Source organism: Protopterus annectens, chromosome 1.part2 (genome assembly GCF_019279795.1).
Source record: "Protopterus annectens isolate FY-2018-M chromosome 1.part2, PAN1.0, whole genome shotgun sequence".
Lineage (NCBI taxonomy): Eukaryota > Metazoa > Chordata > Ceratodontiformes > Protopteridae > Protopterus > Protopterus annectens.
In genome coordinates this window covers 1,065,215,768-1,065,236,567 of record NC_056727.1, presented here as the reverse complement: position 1 = coordinate 1,065,236,567, position 20,800 = coordinate 1,065,215,768, and the positions used below count along the sequence as shown (strand labels likewise).

Below are 20,800 nucleotides of genomic sequence, written 5' to 3'. Positions count from 1 at the left end.
CACACACACACACACACACACACACACACACACACACACACACACACACACACACACACACACACACACACACACACACACACACACACACTCACACAACACTTTTATATCTTGACTTATGATACCTGACTAGAGGAGGACAATATGACTAAAAGCCCTCACTTAACCACGGTGTAATGGCACCTCACCTGGCCCATCCATCTGTGTGGTTCAGGCAGGTTTAATCCCCTTGTGACTGTAAATGGATCATATGCATACACATGAAGGAGTTCTTGTAGTAAAGTAGACCCTCCCAGTGTTAGTGCACTCTGAGGAGCCTGCAAAATAGCATGGTAGCTGCAGAAGATGGGATTATGAGGAGCAGCAATTACCAATGTACACGTGTACAAGGTGGATGTGACATTCTTGTGAAAAATGTCTATCAGTAAAGATGCAGTGTTAGCAACTTCAGTCAATATGCCCTCATTAAAGGTTTACTGCAAATACGCACTTAGATAAATAAGATAAATGATGAATAATGAATGTTTCTTCTCCACCATCCTCTCATTTTCATGTTTGCAAATAAACCAATACTAAGGGGAAATACATTTATAAGTTTCCCTCCAGAGCTTCCTGTTTTGGTGATTAGAACTGTTCTGGACTTGTATATATTAGGGATGTGAGCAGAAAAAAAAGAGAAAGAACCAAACTGGTGGACTGCTAAAAGTTGAGAGTCAGACAGATGTACAGAACTTCAGGAACAGGGAATGAAAATAAACAGATATAAAGGATGTGAGCAGTGGGTAATTAACAAGTAGTGTACAAGGAAAGCTTTAGAAGTACACTAAAGTGATGACTGTTTAGTGATTGATTAAACCATCCAATATGTTTGCCCCTATGTGAATGTATGGATGGATAGATAGCTGGATGGATGCATGCATAAATAAAAATGTTTACATTTTAACAGCATAACAGACTCACTGGAAAATAAGTGAAAGTACTTGTTTCATTTTAGACCGCCGTCCCTTGAGCCAGTATATCTCATATGTTCATTTCCAGGTCTAGACTTTTCAAGAGGTCATACGACTGCTGCCACAGAGCACCTAGATGGTGTTATTAGACAAAGCTATTGACTCTTGGTTCATAACAATCTGGAGTCCAAACTAGAGGTTTTCCAGTTTATTGTCAGTGGGCATCATTTCTAGTACAAAGTGTTTCCATTTGGTCTTTCTTTAGCACTTATATAATTTACTAATGTACTGGCTATGGTGTCAAAAATCTAAAAGAAATGAAGCACCTCTGTGTATTCCTGTACTTGGATAACATGCTGTTAGAGGCCTTTTCAAAAGGCTGCCTGAAATCATCTGTGCAGTGAGACCACCAGATTCTGCAGTTCATGGTCATTAACCATAAATTAGGAGAGGGCTTCTCTGTCATCTTTACTGAAAGCTTGGCTATTTTCAGTACTGGATGTTCCTGCACAGGACATGAATCCCAGAAGTCATGGTCTTGACATGTTGATTGAGCACACAGAGCAAGGACTGTTTCAAAGCTTGATTCACCCTCCAGACTTGATGACTGTCATGATCTTCATAGTATTGTCTGCATAGCTATCATTTTTGTGTTGCAGTGCATTGTGAAATATCAGTTGTTGCAGAATCATCACATGATAACATAACTTCTAATTGTATCATGTGTAATCAATTGTATTGACCTCTCTTGCCAAGTCCTGGAGTGGTGGACAACTTTCAATAACATTTTGGAGGGTTTCTTATGCCTGTAGATAATCCTGTAACAAGTGCTGACAATGGTTGATTCACTGGCAGGGTAAAGAGCTCACTTCCACTCCTACATTGTGAAAAGATGTGGTTGACCACAGAGAGAACGCATTATCCAGCTGAAACTGCAGATAGTCTTCATAACATTAAGTGCTGGGAAACAAACCCTTGCAGTCTGCTTACTCCTCATTTACTCATACAAATAGTCCTGAGGACGTGGAGACAAATCTCTCTCATGACACTCCTCATTTGGCCATGCAGCCAGCTCTTATACAAGCTAGAGGCATGAGATTGTAATGTCTGTGGAGAGATGCAGTGTGCATGAGGCAGTAACTATAGACACTTCCATCTCTTAGCAATTCACATCCCGTGGGAAGTGAATGAGCAGACATACTCATTGATCTGCTTCTCTTGTCTTTTTTCTGGAGCTGTAGGCTCAACGGCCATGTCTGGTTTGTCATATCAGACTGTGAGGCACTTTGTTAATTGGCCCTTGCTTTTATAATTCAGGAGAATGGTGTCTCCATCTCTCTTTGTGCAATAGACAAGGTAAAAGTGTCTGTGGATGAGATTTCTGTCTGTTTCTCTCATAATATAAGAAAAGCTTGTATGTATTTCAATCATTCCTGCTAATTGTATGTCTAATTGCATAAGTTCTGGAAGAAAGACCAAACTAATTTGCATCTCCAACATACAGACCAAGATACCATGGCTTCAGACATGTAGGTATCTTGCAATACACAAAACTGTTCTGATTCCATCACTGGTGCAACAGTTGACAACACCTCTGGGCCTGATTCCTGATGTTAGCCCTTAACTCCATCTGATCTCCTTGCTGGAATCTCAAAGGATACTGAAGCTGCTAACAGGATTTCTATCTGGCAGGATTATATCTCCAAGTGGAACTGAGAAAATATGCTTGGCTTGGTACTCTGTGTTGTCCCTCTCCATAAGACTGCAATTAATATATACCTTCCTCAGACACCTTAACAGTTTTTGGGAGTTTGTTATTTCACAAGCATGTATTTGGTACTATTGAGTATCATAATAATGTAGAAAGTGAAATTTTTGATCCAGCACTGACTGCAAACAATTCCTTAAACAAGTGCTGTATTTATGGAACCCTTTGAAGAATCCCCCCCCCCCAATCCTGTGAACTTCATGTCTGGCAGGCTTACCTATCTGCCCTTTCAGCCTGCTGTCTCATCATTGCTGAAGATTGTGTCATGGAAAATTCCTTTCCCACTTAAATCATCTCAAAGCATCATCTATGTGCAGGGAACTGAATTTGGTCTTCCTCAATGACCAGGGATCCCTAAGTAGGAACCCATCTACCTTTCAGAAAGTGGTTTCTAATTTGTTTTTAAACCAGTTTGCTCATTTCTGTGAACCAGTGGTGAAGCGTCCTTTGCACTCTGAATAGGTTCTGCCAAAACAGATATACCTGAAGTAGGTGAGTGTGTTTAGGAAGGCAGAACAGCTCTTTATTTCCTTTGATCTAGATAGAGAAGATCTTGCAGTTACCAAACAAAGCCTTTTGAAATGGATTGCCAACTGCAACATCTTTTGCCACCAAATGGGTTTCTGTCTCTTGGAATATTCTGCACTTCAATGGAGGACTAATCTTCACTGTGTATTTCTTGATTTGCAAGACATTTGTTTCTAGCAGTGACCCTTAGAGATTCAGAGCCGAGGCATGATCTGTAGTTGTCACGTGTACATGTGCTCTCAAACAGGAGGTCTTCAATAAAAAATGACAGATTATTGGTGGTAAAGATTAATCCAATCATCACCTTTATAGCAGGTGTCTTCCATGACCAGCTGATGGAGTAAGAACATATCTGCAATATACAGAACTAGGTGTGGGCTTAGGCCAATATTTAAATATAAATATGGCATGCTTTCTGAAGACATTGGAATAGGGTAAAAAGCTTGTGTATCTTTTGGAATCAAAGCCCTCATACTCTGAAAGTCATTTGGCGCTTTAGCATTTCATCATGATTTGGGCCTCTACAGTTGTCCGATTTATTTTAGATTTGAATATCTTTAAAGTGCTTTTCGCACATTGTTGTTCTAAATTATCTATGTGACTTTGCATAATTACACGACAATATAAATGCAAACAGCTACTAATGAAAAGCTGTGCCTGTATGATTTTCTCTTGCAGCAGTTTTGTAGTTTTTATGTCACTGTCTCCAGTTAATTTTAGATGACTAGCAGTTTGATTTTTCTCATTTCTGTTTTCCTGACCAATAGGTTCAGACCCGCAGTGCTGATGAGCCCATGACTACATTCATGCTTTGTAATGAGTGTGGCTTTCGTTGGAAGGTATGTTTTTGCCCTATTTTGAAGTTTTTTTTTTCATTTTAAATGTTTTATTTAGGAGATGTGAAGACTGTCCCACAAAGACAATGTGATTAATGGGTCTACTTTCTAGGTTGCAGTACAGCTGACAAAAATGGGATACAGAGAGACAAAGTGAACATGAAATTGTCACATATCAAAACCACTACCACCTACATTTCTATACTGTCACAGTGTGTGTAATCCCTCAACCAACTCTGTTGTACCCTTAAAAACTGATATTTTATAATTTTTACTTACCAGAACACCAGCACTATAGAGAAATCCAGTTTTTGTATTAGTCCTTTGAACTTATTGTCATATGTAACCATCTAACTTAACATTTGTACTTTGGAGTAGAGTATAAAAGAGATTAACAAAGTATCTGAATATAAAGCCTTGCTGAATAAATGGATTACATTTTGGTTTCAGGCTAAATAAGGTGCAGTATGTGTATGCTTCTTTCATCTATCTTATGTATGTTGGGATATTTGTAGCATTTGAAATAAAATTCATGCAGATTTTGAGGACTGACTCACTTGCCACTATGTGGCTTCCTTGATGCTGCGAGACAAAGCTCATGCAGCTAAATATCTAACTGCAACCATTGGCTAAACAGGCTGTAGTTCATGAAAAGGCAGTTTTGAGACTGTTCCATTGGTGTAGGCATATTTTGTTCCTGCCCACAGTAACAGAGACTGGGTTCAGTGATGAAACCTGATAGATGGAAGGCCCGCACAAGGAGTAGGATTGGTGACTCATCACTGAGAGAAGAGTTAGGTTTACAGTCAGTTTGCTGGTAACTCAGGGCAGTGGGCGAGGTGCAGATGCAGTTAGCACTTGTAATAGGGCTTAGAGAGCATAATTAAAGTAGGTCTTGTGTGTGTGTGTGTGTGTGTGTGTGTGTGTGTGTGTGTGTGTGTGTGTGTGTGTGTGCATGTGTGCGTGTGTGTGTGTGCGTATGCGCACACATGCGTACGTGCACTTGCACACTTTATGGGAGAAGGACCTTAGTCTTTTGATGGTATACCATTCCTGTCTGTAGCCTCACCTACAGTTTCCAAGGTCCATTCAGCCAGCCAGGACATATAAAAGGTAGGCATTAAAGAATCATTTGATTAAAGAGGATGTCCCTCCTATTTGGGGTATTCTGAGAAGTTGGCAAGTAGTGTATGACTAAGTGAAGGGGAACATGCTGAGAAAGTAATGGGTTAGAAGGACATCACTGATCAGATGTAACTGTGTCCTTAATGGAGTTGATGTACAAACATGTGAAGGCTGGCACAGAGAAAAATAAATCATGTTAATTAAGGTGGAATAGAGAGGTTATGTCTGTATTGTTAGGGAAAACATGCCTTAGCTATTGGTAGCTGGAATGATGAAAGATATGATGAGATAAAACTTAGTAAAGAATTTGTTTTTCTAAGGGTTAACAGGACAGTGAGGCCACAATAGTATTTCATTCTATGATAGCCAGAAGCAAGTTACTTGTGAATGGCAGCAGGTATGTCGTATGCCCTAACTGGGTAGTGCTACTGACATCGTGGACATCACCTCACTTAAACTCATTTAGCTTTAGGCCTCTTCAGCGCCAAAATATAGACATAAAACTGCTGTGTGATTATGGTACCATTTCCATCACTGAGGAAGTGTCTGATCACCCGCCCTCCCCCCTCCTAAGTGGGCATGCCTGCATAAACCTGATCCTTCCACCACCTTCCTTGGCTCCAGCATTCAAGTTGGACGTCAAACTGATCAGCTGGGTCACAGCTGGTGCTCCATTTTGATCTTCATTTTTCACATATAAAGAAAAATAGTAGGATAGGTGGAGCGATATTTTTATTTATTATTTTTTTTATTTCATTTTTCATTTTGTTAACTTGAGCAGAGCACTGAACTGGATGGGCAGCTCTCATTTTCAGGCTCTGCCTGTGAGAAAACATTGTACAATTGCAATTTACAGAGTAGAAGAGTAAACATTTAATATCAAATATGAAGGTTACTTTGTAAAGTACCATGAAGTCAGAAAACAGGTTTTAGTATATAGTACAAAACAAACGGCTAATATCAATGCATATACAGCTGCATTTGCAGAAGTCTTAGTCTATATTGTTGGCTGAGACACCATCTTAAGATAGAGTAAAACTGGCTAGAAGGGAGAGTACAGAGAAGTGGGAGTAGAGTGATTAGGGTGCTAGAACTGGAGGTGGAGACTGTGAGAGAAAGAGGAGGGATTATGGATGGGAGTGTTAATATAAATATATGGAAGTAAATGTGTAGAGGATGGGCAATAATAGTGGAATAGACTTTCAGATTTGAAGTGATGTCTTGTAGAAAAAAGCAGCTGCATGCTGTTTTTGTGATGAATTTCTTTACCTCGTCTGAATTTGGGAAACATAGAGATGTCCCTTAGGTGTGCAGAGAGTGATACACATGTTTATGGAGCTATTACTAAGGAACAGGGGTTGGTGGAATGGAGTTTCTGAAGTAGGCAGAAATGGACAGGTAGGATTGTGATTTCAGGTTGATGGAATTGTTTTTTTTTGTCAGACTGCTGAAGAAGAAATGGAAGCTGCCTTGGTATATTAGTTTGTGGGTTTGGGAGACTAAGATGAGTGCACATCTATCACTGATTGGAAAATATTTAGCATTTGCTAGGAATGAACAGGTGTTCTCTATGGAGGGATGTGGGCCAAAGTAATGGACCCCCAGATTTGGTTGGCTAAGGTTGGAAGAGTGGAATAATTTTTTTCTTGAAGAGTTTGGTTATAATAAGAAGAACATATTTCAGCCATGGGGGGAGAACCCCTTTCCAAATGGCTAGTCTCCCTTCAGCAGATAGTGAGATTTTTCTTTGTCAAGAATAGGAGACTGTTGGCCTAGGATTTAACGCTAAACTGAAAATTAAGGATTGGTACAGCTAGGTGCTAAGATGTTTAAATTATGTTGTGGGTTCTAGGGCTGGTAGGTGAAGGGAAAGAGGGAGAAGAGAAGGTGGCAGGAACAGACGAGCAAAAAACCATAAAATGCAGACACAGGCGTACATGGGGGAGTTACACACAAAACGTGGGAATAACAGTGGATGGACACAAACTAACATATGGTATACAGCTGGTGATTGGGAGAGTTAGGCAACCACAAATATATTGGGAATGACACAATAGGGAAGGGAACACTGCAATGGAGATGGAGCAGGGGCAATGGATGGATAGCAGGCTGGCCCAAAGGCATCAGCCTTCAGCTACTTCAGTGATGATATCATAGGAAGGCTGCACCTCTGGTGGTCTGATGGTCACAGATTACTTACTTTGTGACTCAGCAAACAGGATAAGGATGCTAAGGCAGGTATCCATGGAGTAGTACACCTCAGATAGTATCAGCTTTCATAGCTGTCAGTGAGAGATATTGGGAGACTTCCCTCTGTCACTGTCATGAGAGGAGGCTGTGTCCCTCTCTTGAGAAGTGGCCACAGACACCATAAGTTACCACCATCCCACTGCTGAGAGGCAGACCCAGTAACTAAGTGGCTGAGGCAGTGGCCAGCTCACACTGAGATGACGGCCACCACTACCTGATGTCTATCACTACTGGACCTGTAATGGGTTAAGAAAAAGCAAACATATTAATACACACATGGTAGAAGATAAAATTGCAGTTACAAAGGGAAGTGGCACATATGACATATGCACACAGCTGCCAGGAGAGATGGTAACATCCTGCTATGTTTAGCTCTCACTCCTTGATTGCTGTAAAACAAGATATGCGCACCTCAGTACACAGTTATAGAATCATATGGGTTACAATGCAACCAAGCCTAAAGCCATTTCCACCTTGCCAGCACCCACCCTTAGGCCTTTCCCTTCTTTCAGTTTAGCTTTCTTTATAGCCGATAATGCAATAACAAGAGGAAAAATGCATACAATACATGCCTAACTTACACTCTAGAAACTCTGGCATGCTTTGGTGACGCAGGTTATTTTGGTACTGATGTAAGTCACTGTACCAGTGCCAGAACAACCTCCTGGAATGGGTGATGTCAGTGATGTCTCTTAACCTAGCAAGCTTGTGTTAGGCATCAGTCACATATATGGAGGCAAAATAGTGCCAGAGCAGGTATTCAGAGAAGTTCCTGTACAGGAAGAAAAACAAAGTATTACTCTCCCTGGGACACCATGCATCCTTTGTGCACAGTGCATGAGGAATATAAAACAACTACACTGATTCATTGGAGGAGCAAAGCAGTAGACTCTTGCACACAGATGCATTTTCAGAAGTCACATGAGACACAATATAGAAGAGCAAGGGGGATGCTATCAAACCTTTGTAGCTTAATGCCATTCTGAATGGGTCCACGCAGGTTGTGCTTCTAAGTCTATTGGTCATATGCTTCATCAGACCCTTGTTGAACATAGCTATTGTCAGCTAGACTGGGTAACACATTGAGTTCCAGATAAGCATAACTGTTGCTTCATGAGTCCCTTATTAACATGATGTAAAGCATAAGCAATATTTTGTGTGAGAGGGATGAAAATCTGTGTAGTCTAGGACTTTACATACTAACTTTCAGGAACAGGATATAAAAACACCGAAGGCAGAAAACCTTACTGGTAATATACCTTAACAATGTAATCAACACCTCTGGTGGATGGCAACAGTGGTGAGATAGATACCATGGGATATGTGTGAGTGTGAATGCAGCACATTGGCATGGTAGTACCATGTCCAGCTGTCAAAGCAGGGCAAGACATAGACACTGGACATCTATGGGAGGGCAGGACATAAGGGACATGAAGAATCCATTGCTCTGCAGTATGCATTATGATACATGGTAATAAACAGAAATGTAAAAGGTTGTAAATACTACTACATTGGGCCAATGAACAGATTGATGAAGAACTGTAGTGAGCCCATACCTATTACAGCACAATGTATAGAAGGGATGTGCACAGCATTTCAGGGGCTGGCTCACTTGTTACAAAATGGGTGGAAAGGAGCCCATGCCCATAACTGGATGACTTTCACAGATTGTCTGACACTCCCATTAATTGGCAATTGAATCCACAAGTATACAGAGTTTGCTATGGGTCATTTACAGAGGCAAAAGCTGGAAAAGTTCAGGATCCAGGAGACAGATGTGTTACTACAGACCTCCACATGCACATCATTTGCATCCCGGGTAAAGGTACCAGAAACAAGATTAATCAGGACATGGTGGGGCAGACAGTGGAGCAAGATGAGAATGCTGTGGGTAGCCATAATGAGTATGCATTAGGTGAAGAGAAGGGTAACAAACATCAAACTCTATAGGATAAGGTACCACCACTGCAGGAAGTGACCTCTGGCTCCCCACAATCTGCTTGTATAGTACATGGCTACTGAAGTCATCTCTGTTGACCCTGCACTATATTACAGTGTTATCTGTCACTCTGTCCCATCTACAGCTTGTGCAGGTGATGATGACTCTTTGCTGTTAATCCCCTAACCTGCATGGATGTGGTTATGTCTGATGAACAGTCTGCCCAGCCCATACAGTGCTGTGCATAACCTGAATGTCATACTGTATGCATCATTTAATCTTTGGTGCCTTAATCATGCTCCATAGTATTGGACCAGGCACCACCTCTACATTAGGACAGTGATCTATTACACCTATCTCCACCACACAAGAGGAGCCACTGGTGCCTTTTTATCCCCAGACTGTACACCCTGCTCTAACAGTGGTAGTGATCCTGCTTTGGTGGGCTCTGCTGGACTGCTTCCCTGCTGCTCTAGCTGTTCCTTTTTATGCAGCATGGCACACATAACAAAGACTTTGCTGCAGCTGTACAGTGCATATGGTAACACTCTGCCTGATGTGTCAAGGCACAAAAAGTATCCCTTCGATTGTCCAAACACTCACTCCATGACATTATGTGTTTTCACACAGGCTGTGATATATTCAATCTCTATCATGGTCTAGGGTTGGAGATCTACGTCATTATTCATAACATCATAGCATAGCTGGCATCACTTACCTGCAACACACAACAATCATACCATTATATGCGACCTGCTCCATGCTTACATGGTTTGTGTGGATACCACCCTGTGCATACTACCTGTGTGTGCACCTGCCATCTAGGTTACTATGTGGGAAGCCTCCTTAAATGAACCATTAGTATATATTGGACATGTAGCGTACATGTGAATCTTATGAATTACATAGGTGAAGCATAGACACATTATATATAATGCCCTGGGAATTACACACTTCCTGGCAGTTTGTGGAGTAGAAGCCATACCTAATGATATATCTCAGTTCCTGTGGATTGGTGGGGGTCTTGATGGTAAGGTGTGTGCTCCCAGGACCTTTGAGAAATGGGATATGCTGTTACATCCCTAAGCCTCTATCCTCTGCTGTCCTGAGGAAGCAGATACTTTCTTACAAATGCAGTATCATGATGTAAATTAATTGGTGTAGGTTATGCAAGGCTAATGCCTGCAATATACCCAGCATGACAACTGTAGGTCACTTTCTGTAGCTAAGATAGTTAATGTACCATATACAGTAGATATAAAAAGTTTACACACCCCTGTTAAAATGCCAAGTTTGTGTGATATAAAAAATTAGACCACATTAAATCATTTCAAAATTTTTCCCACCTTTAATGTTACCTATAACCTGTACATTCAATTGAAAAACAAACAAATCTGTTAGGGGAAAAATATAAAAAGTACAAAATGTACAATAAGCTGGTTGTGTAAGTGAACACACTTAAACTAATACTTTGTTGATGCTCCTTTTGATTTAATTACAGCATTCAGTCTTCTTGGTTACACACCTGCCATCAATTAAAGAGACTCTGATTAACCCCAGATAAAGTTCAGCTGTCCCAGTAAGATTTTCCTGACATTTACTCTGTTGCCTGCTACAGCAAAACCATGGTTCACAGAGAGCTTACAATGCATCAAAGGGATGTCGTTGTTGAAAGGTATCAGTCAGGAGAAGGGTACAAAAAAAATTCCACAGTATTGGATATACCATGGAACACAGTGAAGACAGACATCAAAAAGTGGAGAAAATATGGGACAACAGTGACGTTGCAAATAACTGGACGTCCCTCCAAAATTGATGAAAAGACAAGATGAAAACTGATCAGGGAGGCTGCTAAGAGACCTACAGCAACACTGAAGGAGCTGCAGGAATTTTTGGCAAGTACTGGTTGTGTACTACATGTGACAACAATCTCCCTTATTCTCCATATGTCTGGGTTATGGGGTAGGGTTGCAAGACGAAAGTCTTTTCTTACACAGAAAAACATTCAGGCCCGGCTAAAATTTGGAAAACAATACATCAAGTCTCCCAAAAGCATGTGGGAAAATGTGTTATCATCTGATGAGACCAAGGTTGAACTTTTTGGCCACAATTCCAAACGGTATGTTTGGTGCAAAAACAACACTTTGCATCACCAAAAGAACACCATCCCCATGGTGAAGGATGGTGGTGGTAGTATCATGCTTTGGGGTTGCTTTTCTTCAGCTGGAACTAGGCCTTTAGTCAAGGTGAAGGGAATTATGAACAGTTCCAAATACTAGTCACTTTTGGCCCAAAACCTTCAGTCGTCTGCTAGAAAGCTGAAGCTGAAGAGGAATTTTAACTTTCAACATGACAATGACCCCAAGCATACATCCAAATCAAGAAAAGAATGGCTTCATCAGAAGAAAATTAAAGTTTTGGAATGGCCCAGCCAGAGCCCAGACCTAAATTCAATAGAAAATCTGTGGGGTGACCTGAAGAAGGCTGTGCACAAGAGATGCCCTCGCAATCTGATAGATTTGGACTGCTTTTGCAAGGAGGATCGGGCAAATATTGCCAAGTCATGATGTGCCATGCTGATTGACTCCTACCCAAGAAGACTGAATGCTGTAATTAAATCAAAAGGTACTTTAACAAAGTATTAGTTTAAGGGTGTGAACACTTACGCAACCAGCTTATTGTACTTTTTATTTTTTGTATGTTTCCCCCTAACAGATTTGTTTGTTTTTCAATTGAATTGTACAGGTTATAGGTCACATTAAAGGTGGGAAAGATTTTGAAATGATTCATTGTGGTCTCATTTGTTTATATCACAAAAACCTGGCATTTTAACAGGGGGTGTGTACACTTTTTATATCCACTGTATCTTTGAGTTCACTGTGGTGGGTAATCCATGCATGTCCCTTGATTTTGCTTGTACATGAGATTGCTTGACTAGGCCTCCTTGTCCACATGACATCAGTCCACTATTTGCTGGTCTAGAAGGTACTAGTATGCAAGGCACTGCTAGTATTTTTTTATGCTGGCATGGATGGCTACACAGTGTAACTCTGTGGACACTGGCTCTGAACACAGCTACTAACACATGTTGTTCAGCAATGCCACTTTTACTTCTAGCATATGCATTTCCCTGTATAACAAACATCCCCCAGTTTTCAGAACATGTTTGTACTGTGATGTAGGGCACCTGTTTTATAACAAACATCCCTAGTGTTCAGAACATGTTTGTACTGTGGTGTAAGGCACCTGTTTTATAACAAACATCCCTAGTGTTCAGAACATGTTTGTACTGTGGTGTAGAGCATCTGTTTTATATGTGCCTGAATCTCTCCTTCATATTTTATGTCAGCATTTTCAAAACCTGTGTGGTTCGTTTGCATTGTATTCCTCCTTTTCATGTCATTATGAAGTCTTTTGCATGCCCTGCATAATGTACGAATTTCCCCCTTGTGCAGCCATACTGTCTGTGTCTATGTATCACACATACCCAATGTGCTGTCATTAAATGTGTTAATTTGCATTGTGTGTTGTTTTTAAAAGTCTGTGAAGCCCATCTCAAATCTATGCTATTTACCCTAAGGATGATTAGTGTACTGTAATTAAAACATCCTCTTTCTTCAGACATTTAAATAAAATGTTTTCCTCTCACTCCGGGGAAGGCTATAACATTACAGTTAAAACATTATGTTGCTGCCTTCCACAACAGTCTGTTTCACTATACAGTTAATTTCAAAAGGATACACAGCCAAATGCATACATCCTTACATTTTTATTATGTTTGTTATAACACTGATAAGGTGGCAGTGGAGAAATAATAATCTATCACAAATATTTTTACAAGGAATTCATTCTGGTGAAACCAGGTCCTGGTGTTCCATATTTCCTAATTATCAAACCTTGCAGTCTCTTATCAGTACAACTGCTGTTTCCTTTAGATTCAGGACAAATATAGTTTTGTACCCTAGTATGAGATGTAATACCAAATTTATAAACGCCTTTACTGCCAAGCATTTCCAGTTTCATTTTCCTCATCTTTTATTCTTCAGCTTAAGGAAATCCTGGGTCATGGTTATAGAGCAAAAATATTGAAGGGTTCCATGCTTATGACACACTGTAAACTTTGATAGATACCAGCTCTTAACACTGACAGATTAAATTATTTCAATCCAAAGTTATAGTACATTGTTCTTTTGAATGCTTTATAAATATAAATTTCAATCCTCTGTTCAGTCAAAAGCAGAATACATTTTTGTAACTTAGAAGATGGTATACTGTAATGCAAGCATGCTTAGAGCTTGTTTAGTTGTCCTCTCATTTGCATGCTGGAAATTCTGCCCAAATCAATCCTGCAGTACAAGTCACTAAAAAGACTTACAGGCATGTTTGAAATTAGAGTCTTTGCTAAATCTTACATGATGCAGATCTAAGGCTGAGGATGGTAGAAACTTGTGCAGATATTCTTAGATTTTCTCTGCAAATAATAATATTTATGTTTTCTCATAAAGTAATGAGTTATTTTGGTTACTTTTTAGATTGTATTAGCAGATTGTGCTTAATACTGTTGATTTAAATGAATATATTCTTATTAAGCCTGCAATAAAACAAAACTTGCAAACTGCTTATGTGAATTGGTAATATGCCTGATGAGGCTCTGTTAAGCGAGGAAGCGTTTACATGATGAATTATTTTTTATAACTTATTATGTATCTTATTTATTTAAATAAATTTTTTTCTTGGCCATTGTTTGTTTTAAAATATGAAGAAAATGCTTGTTATCATTGAATACTGAATATAAATGTGTACTGATTGCAGTCAGCAGAAATAATTATTTTGATACATGGCCAAAAAATGAGAAAGTGTGAGTAAGTGAAGTAGAAAATAAAATATAATTGCACTTGATTGCAGTCTCGGAATGTGTTACCTCTCCACTGTCCAGATTGTTGGCTCATAATTTTGGTTTAATCCTTGTAAACTGTTTGCTTTTCTGGCAAATCATTGAGGATTGAAGTCAGAAAATAATGGTAGACATTTGAGTTTCAGACTTCATACCATTTAGAAAATTCATGCTAATGTAAAACCCGTTATTCTATTAACTTTCTAAGTTTATAAGAGCAATTAAAAAAAAAAAGTTCCTATCTTTGGGCCTTTGTTCCCCCGATTATTTATGGCTTTGTCCAGGTTTCCTGAGCTACAATATTGAGTGGTATGTGCACAAATACCTTCAATGCGAAGACTGTTTATATTGCCTGCCATCCACAGATCTTATATTTTGAATGCACTAAAGTATTTCATATTTTGAATGCACTAAAGGATTACTGTCTTCATATCTACCAGCCAACTATCTCATACTTTCTCATTTTACTAAAAAAATGCATCTTTAACAACAATTGCTGCAGATTGTCTATAATCCATGCCGATGTTTAATATAGACAAATTGTTGCAATAACCTCACCCCCTCTACTGGTCATAGCAGAAGATTGCTGGTGCATGCCCATAACGTCTGAAAGTTGGAAGAGATATGGCTGCATGACTGACATCTTCCTCTGGTTTTAACACACCCATTTTTCTCAGGCTTTAAACATATCAGATTATGGTTTTCTGCAGCAATGATCCTATTATGAAAACAATACTAATATAGTGAGTTTGCTTCCACATCTGTACTGTCTATGCACCAAAAAAAAAAAAAAAAAAAAAGAAAGAAAAAGGAAAAAAAAAAAGAAAAACAGATTATTCTTGTCTTTTTTTCTTCTATCTCCTTACTAGTGTTTCTGGCTATCTCTTATGTCTATTAACCTTTTCAGGTGTCTATGTATACATCTTTTATTAAGTATAAAGCAGTAGAGGAGAACAGTAGTGTAATTAATCGTGTTTATTTTTATCTTTCAGTTCTGCTGAGATGGTGATGTTCAATGCTATAATGAATGGATACATTCATTTACAAAGAATGTACTCAAGATCTGCAAGATAATACTGTTTCCCATGTTTTATTATTCTTTATAAGACATAGAGTGCTGTAGTTTAAGTCATAATGCAGAGGAAAACCTTAGGCAGAACAAAGTTTTAGTAATAAAAACAGAAATACATTTTGAGGCTGATGTAGTAGACACTTCTTAGTATAAATTAAGACACCAATTAAACAGCCACGGGGGGAAAACAGATGTTAATGTGTAAGTGTTAATGGTTATAGAGCTTTTATATTTAAATGCATTGTTATTTTTCATCTGATTGCATCTATATTTCTCTTGCATCTCTTTATCTGTATGTATATTTCTTTTGCAGCTCTTTCTTTTATGTATAGCTCATTGAGTATGTTTTATTCCATGTCTAACTCAATTGTCATTTCTTCATGTTTCTGGGTCTTCAAAAAAGGGAAACCACTGGTTAGTCCAGTACAATTACCCAATAAAATCAAATAAACAAACAAATAAATAAATAAACAAGATACTGTATCCTTGTTTATATTCTGTTAGAAATAGCAACAAATGGACTTCAAATGCAGACGCTGAGGCTGGCTATGATTCTGCCACACAGAGGATGGTGTATCAAACATTAGTTTCAGAAGTTGAGGATTTCTGTACAGAGTGTCCCCATTTAGATCACCATATACATTTTGGTGGTATCACTTGCCTTAATTCTTGAAATTTGCATTTGGAAGCAGCAAAGTATTCTGATTCTCAAAATGCCAGAGCTGAAGTGAATTCTGTCTGTTCTCATCTACTGAAATGCCACCGAACCTTGGAAATTCAGTCAAAAACAAAATTCCTAAATTCACTGTTTTAAATCTGAAAAATCTCTCCATGCAGTGTGACACAGTAAGAACTATTCAGACCAATTCTTATGGTAGATGTAAGACTAACCCCAGGATTCAGCAAGCTCTGCATGGTGTGCAGGAATAGTGCAAGAGCTGCTGTACAAAGTATGGCTGACGACTGATCCAGGAATGAGCTCCCGGGATATGCACAAGTGCTCCAACACTATTCCTGCATGGACACAGCTCCTGTATGCTAATTACTCCATTTGCAGGTGAAAACCATGCAAATGAGGTGAATTAGCAATCCAGGCATCTGTGCAGGAATAGTGTAACCTGCAGAAATGTATTTGGTTACTAACCAAATACATTTCTGCAAATTACAAAACGGAGACATGACAGCTCCAAAGGAAGCATGCATTCAATGTAGTAGGCATGCCAATGGCCAAATATATGGCCATTAGCATGGTAAATAGTTGCGAAATTATAAAAAATAACTTATTTTTTTGGCCGATTTCGGCCGTTTAAGCGTAGGGCAGTGGTGTGGAAACGGGATCAGCCCAAAACTAAAAAAAAGCTGGAAATAAGCTTTTAAACCAAAATCAGCATTCTGCCATAATAGTCAATGGCATGCAGAAGATAACAACACCATTAAATAGTGGTTGCTAAGGGGGAAGGCTGAGTGTCAGTCTTGTAAGCATGCATTAGCAGTCAGTTTTATGCAAATGAGGGGACTGATACTGAATCACAGATTTCCCCTTAGTGTTAGCTAGCACCCAACCGTGTAAGTGCAGCAACACCAGGGTGCAAGCCTAAGAGGTAGATGACCTCATAAGGGGGAGTTCCATGCATGCTGTAAGCTTATTGGAGTTCTGTGGCCCGTGTTTGCCCTTAGCTAATCACAGCTAAGGAAGAAGGTGTGTCTGAAGTTGTCTAACAGTGTTTACATTGTCTAAATGGGTGTGTGCACCAAGCACCAGGTTTTAAACAAACAAAAAAACCCCAGGAAATAGCAGCTCTGTCCACATCTGAGCACTGGGTATGTGCGGCATGCCTCAGGGCTTAAACGGGAAGGCAATGGGAAGGAAAACAGCAGTAGGAAGGCAATCAAGGAGAACTAGCATAGCTGGCAGGTGAAATGTATCCGACTCAGCCAATTACACAGGCAGCAGCCCAGCACACTACTATAAATTATGCAAACACCTTTCACTCTGGTTTTTCCCACAAACTCTGCACCAACAGTGTACACAGAAGGAGAAATTTTACTAGACAAAACTAACAACTGATAAGGGCTGCTGTCGCTCTCATACATCAATATGTGGAAGAGGCTGAGGGCGGTATGTATTAGAATGCTGATGACCAACCCACAGTGAGGAGAAGGAAAGGAGTGTACAGACCCAGGTTAACCTACCAGGGTCTACATGAGCTGGAGATAGTAGAGCACTATAGGGTGGACAGGGACATCCTACAGCAAATTGTTGAGCTGTGCTGGCCATGCTTCACACACAGAACCAACAGAGGGGAACCCATCTCTGTGGATACCAAGGTACGTGTAGGCCTAAGAATACTAGCCACAGGTACCTTCCAAAGGCCAACTGGGGATATCATGAGGATCTCACAGGCATCAGCATCCAGGGTACTCCACCAGTTCCTGGATGCCATGTGAGCACATGCCAGTGAGCACATATATTTCTCTAACACCTGTGAGGCATTGACCAGCAATATGCATCTCTTCCACCAAATAGCAGAATACCCAGAGGTAGTGGGTGCTATAGACTGCACACACATACACATCAAAGCACCAGCTGGTGAGTGGGGTAGGGTCTACATAAACTGCAAGGGCTACCCCTCCATCAATTGCCAGGTTGTGTGCGATACCCAGGGCATTATAATGAATGTGTGTGCTGGCAGCCCTGGAAGCTATCACGACTCCTGCATCTGGCATATGACATAGCTGTACCAGAGATTTGCCAGTGGGGACATCCCATATGGCCACCTAGTGGGGGATGCTGGTTACACACTGGAGTAGTGGCTGATGACACCTATCAGAAATGCACACACACCAGAACAAGAACTCTATAATGAGGCACACGCACAAATGAGAATCATAATAAAGCGTGTGTTTGGGGTGCTCAAGTCACAGTTCTGGTGCCTGGACATATCTGGTGGAGCCTTGCAGTACTCTCCAGCTACACGAACACAGATTTTCATTGTATGTGCCATGCTATACAATATGATCCTGCAGAAAGAGCTGCAGCAGGAACAGCATGGGGCAGGGCCACACAGCCCTGCACCATTTCCAAGGCCAGCACAGGCACAGAGTGACTTGGAGGAGGAACAACCTGAGCCTGCCCATGTAGGCAGAAGGAGGCATACCCAGTATGCCCAGGCTTTGGCAAAGAGGCAACGCAGGGCACATACACTGACATGGTAGGAACCCAGGAAATGACACCTCTCTCTGACTCACACATAGAGTAAAAGGGATTCCAAACATGACACTACCTGTGCTTTACCATGTATGGCAAGTGTACTATGTGCATCCAACATCGTCAGCCCTCCAGCACCATCCTCAATACTGGCACAGCCACAAGTAACTCACTCTTCCTATCAATTGCTGAATGGAGTAGTTTGTTCTGCTAGTTGTAGCTATAGTATGGATGTGAGCATGCAAGGGAATCTGGTGGCTGAATGGGATGGCAGCAGATAGTGGACACCTATATGGGCAGCATGGAATCCATAACAAATACTGGTGTCAGCAAAGTAGGCAGTACTAGACAAGGTGAAAAACCCACTGCAGTACATGTGGTGGCCCAAATGTGTGTCCATAGGACGCACACACATGCATGTCAGTGAGGTTCACATACCCAACAACAGCCTCAGCCAACAGGACAGGTGTAGATGACCATAAAGAAAGGCTGTGTTAAGGCCTCCAATTAATGGCAACAGATAACAGCCCCCCTCCAGACCTTCACAGACAGACTACAACAGGTCAGGCAGTTGTATGTTAGTTCTGCAGGGTATGAAGTCTGAAACTGAAATGTAGGTCAATAAAACCTAAGATCTGTACTCTGCTGGTATGCCTCTAGTCTGCATGACAGGTCAGAGTAAAAAATGAAATAAAAGCCAACAGAGTACCTGAAATACTAGTACAATCATAGCAAATGTTTAGAGTTGTCAGGTGTGCCCCACCCCCCCACAATCCTATGTAGAAATGCAGTAACATGTATGAGTGGGGTTAATAACAGTGGAGCACAGATTACCTGAGCTGGCCCAATTTACAGGATAGATTGTTGCATGTGTACAATATGCAGGGCTCTGTGTGTTAGGTTGTTGTGTGTTGTATATTGTGTGGAAGTGGTCAGCATGTAGGCATGGAGGGTTGTGTCCCGGTAGCCTATGGCCACTACTGTTGATGACAAGGCCATGTTCTGACAGCTGCAGCGCCAACCACAATGCATCCCAGCAAGACCCAATTCAGCAGTCATCCATACTCATTGTTCAGATGTCAATATCTGTCACCATCCAAAAGATGGACATGCCATGAATGTGTGCCCAAACATAGACACAGTACACAGGTGGACGTACACTAGACAGAGTGCAAAAATGTAGTGGTTAACTGCACACACCTTTGGAATTTTACATACAGGTTAGCAGCACATTAATTGTCTGTGTAGTATGGAATACTGATGTACTCTGGCCAGTCACTGGCAGACCACAAAAGGCACAGTTATGAAGTAATGAGAGAATGTCCCCGCACAAGGCAGCATAAGGGGAATGTCCCAAGTATATCTGTGAGTCAGCTGCAAGAAGCCTCCATATCACACATGCACTCAGCTCACCCCACCATCATCCACAGGTTTATTACAGGTCATATCCCTGCTGTTGGGAATAAGTACAGCATGACTCCCACTTCTGTATGGGAATACCCACAGAATGCAGCATGCTGAAGAGGTGTCCTATGCAGGTGTGTCCCTACTCCTAGCTGTAAGCAGCACCCTGCCAGCATCCAGACCAATGGATTAATATGGGCAGGAACTATTGCCATTAACACCTTGCACACTTACCCTGTCACCCCAGGGGAATACAGTGGCTCGCAGCTTGGGACTGTAGGAGTGACAGAATGCACTGGCCTGCATCACTACCAAATGCCCTACAGTCCTCTGTCAAAGGCCTGTGCCTCACCTGTACTGCCAATGTATGTTATCTCATGGGGTCCCAAATAACAACATAACACAGTCCACAGAAGACAAATGCAAGGCCATGCCGACAAATCCCAGTAGCATGCTCACCATGTCCTACTGCATGAACTGTGGACCAATCCCTAAATAATGCTGGGATGAAGGGACAGCTATAGGGATACATCACAGATATCACTCGCATAATGTTAGGAAAAAGATATAATAACAGAGTGGGGGGTGTAGAAGCATGTATGCCATGGAGTGTGTGAAGTCTGAAACTCTAATGTGTGCCCATACTACCCCTGCCTGCCAAACCAGTAATGGGTAGCTACAAACCTGCTCATAAACCACAATGTGAAGAGGAACTGACCCGCTATATGAGCCCTGCCTCTGGATAATCTGGGTGAATCTGTACAGCTGAGAAGTATGGCCACAGCAGGATATGGCCATTCTGTTATGTCGATAGATGTACAAGCAA

General features: G+C 40.8%; 1 protein-coding gene across 4 annotated transcripts in view; it reads left to right on the top strand.

Moving 5' to 3' along the window:
- The window catches only part of LOC122792228 (transcription elongation factor A protein 3-like), a 1,160,229-nt gene extending 1,144,401 nt beyond the window's left edge, over positions 1–15,828 (top strand). For all 4 annotated transcript variants that reach the window (XM_044059974.1, XM_044059973.1, XM_044059975.1 and 1 more), the window contains 2 exons: positions 4,014–4,085; positions 15,283–15,828. In XM_044059974.1, coding sequence (XP_043915909.1) covers positions 4,014–4,085; positions 15,283–15,291 — 81 coding nt within the window. In that variant the 3' untranslated portion in view covers positions 15,292–15,828. The remainder of the gene's footprint in view (positions 1–4,013; positions 4,086–15,282) is intronic.
- Positions 15,829–20,800: the final 4,972 nt, after the last annotated feature.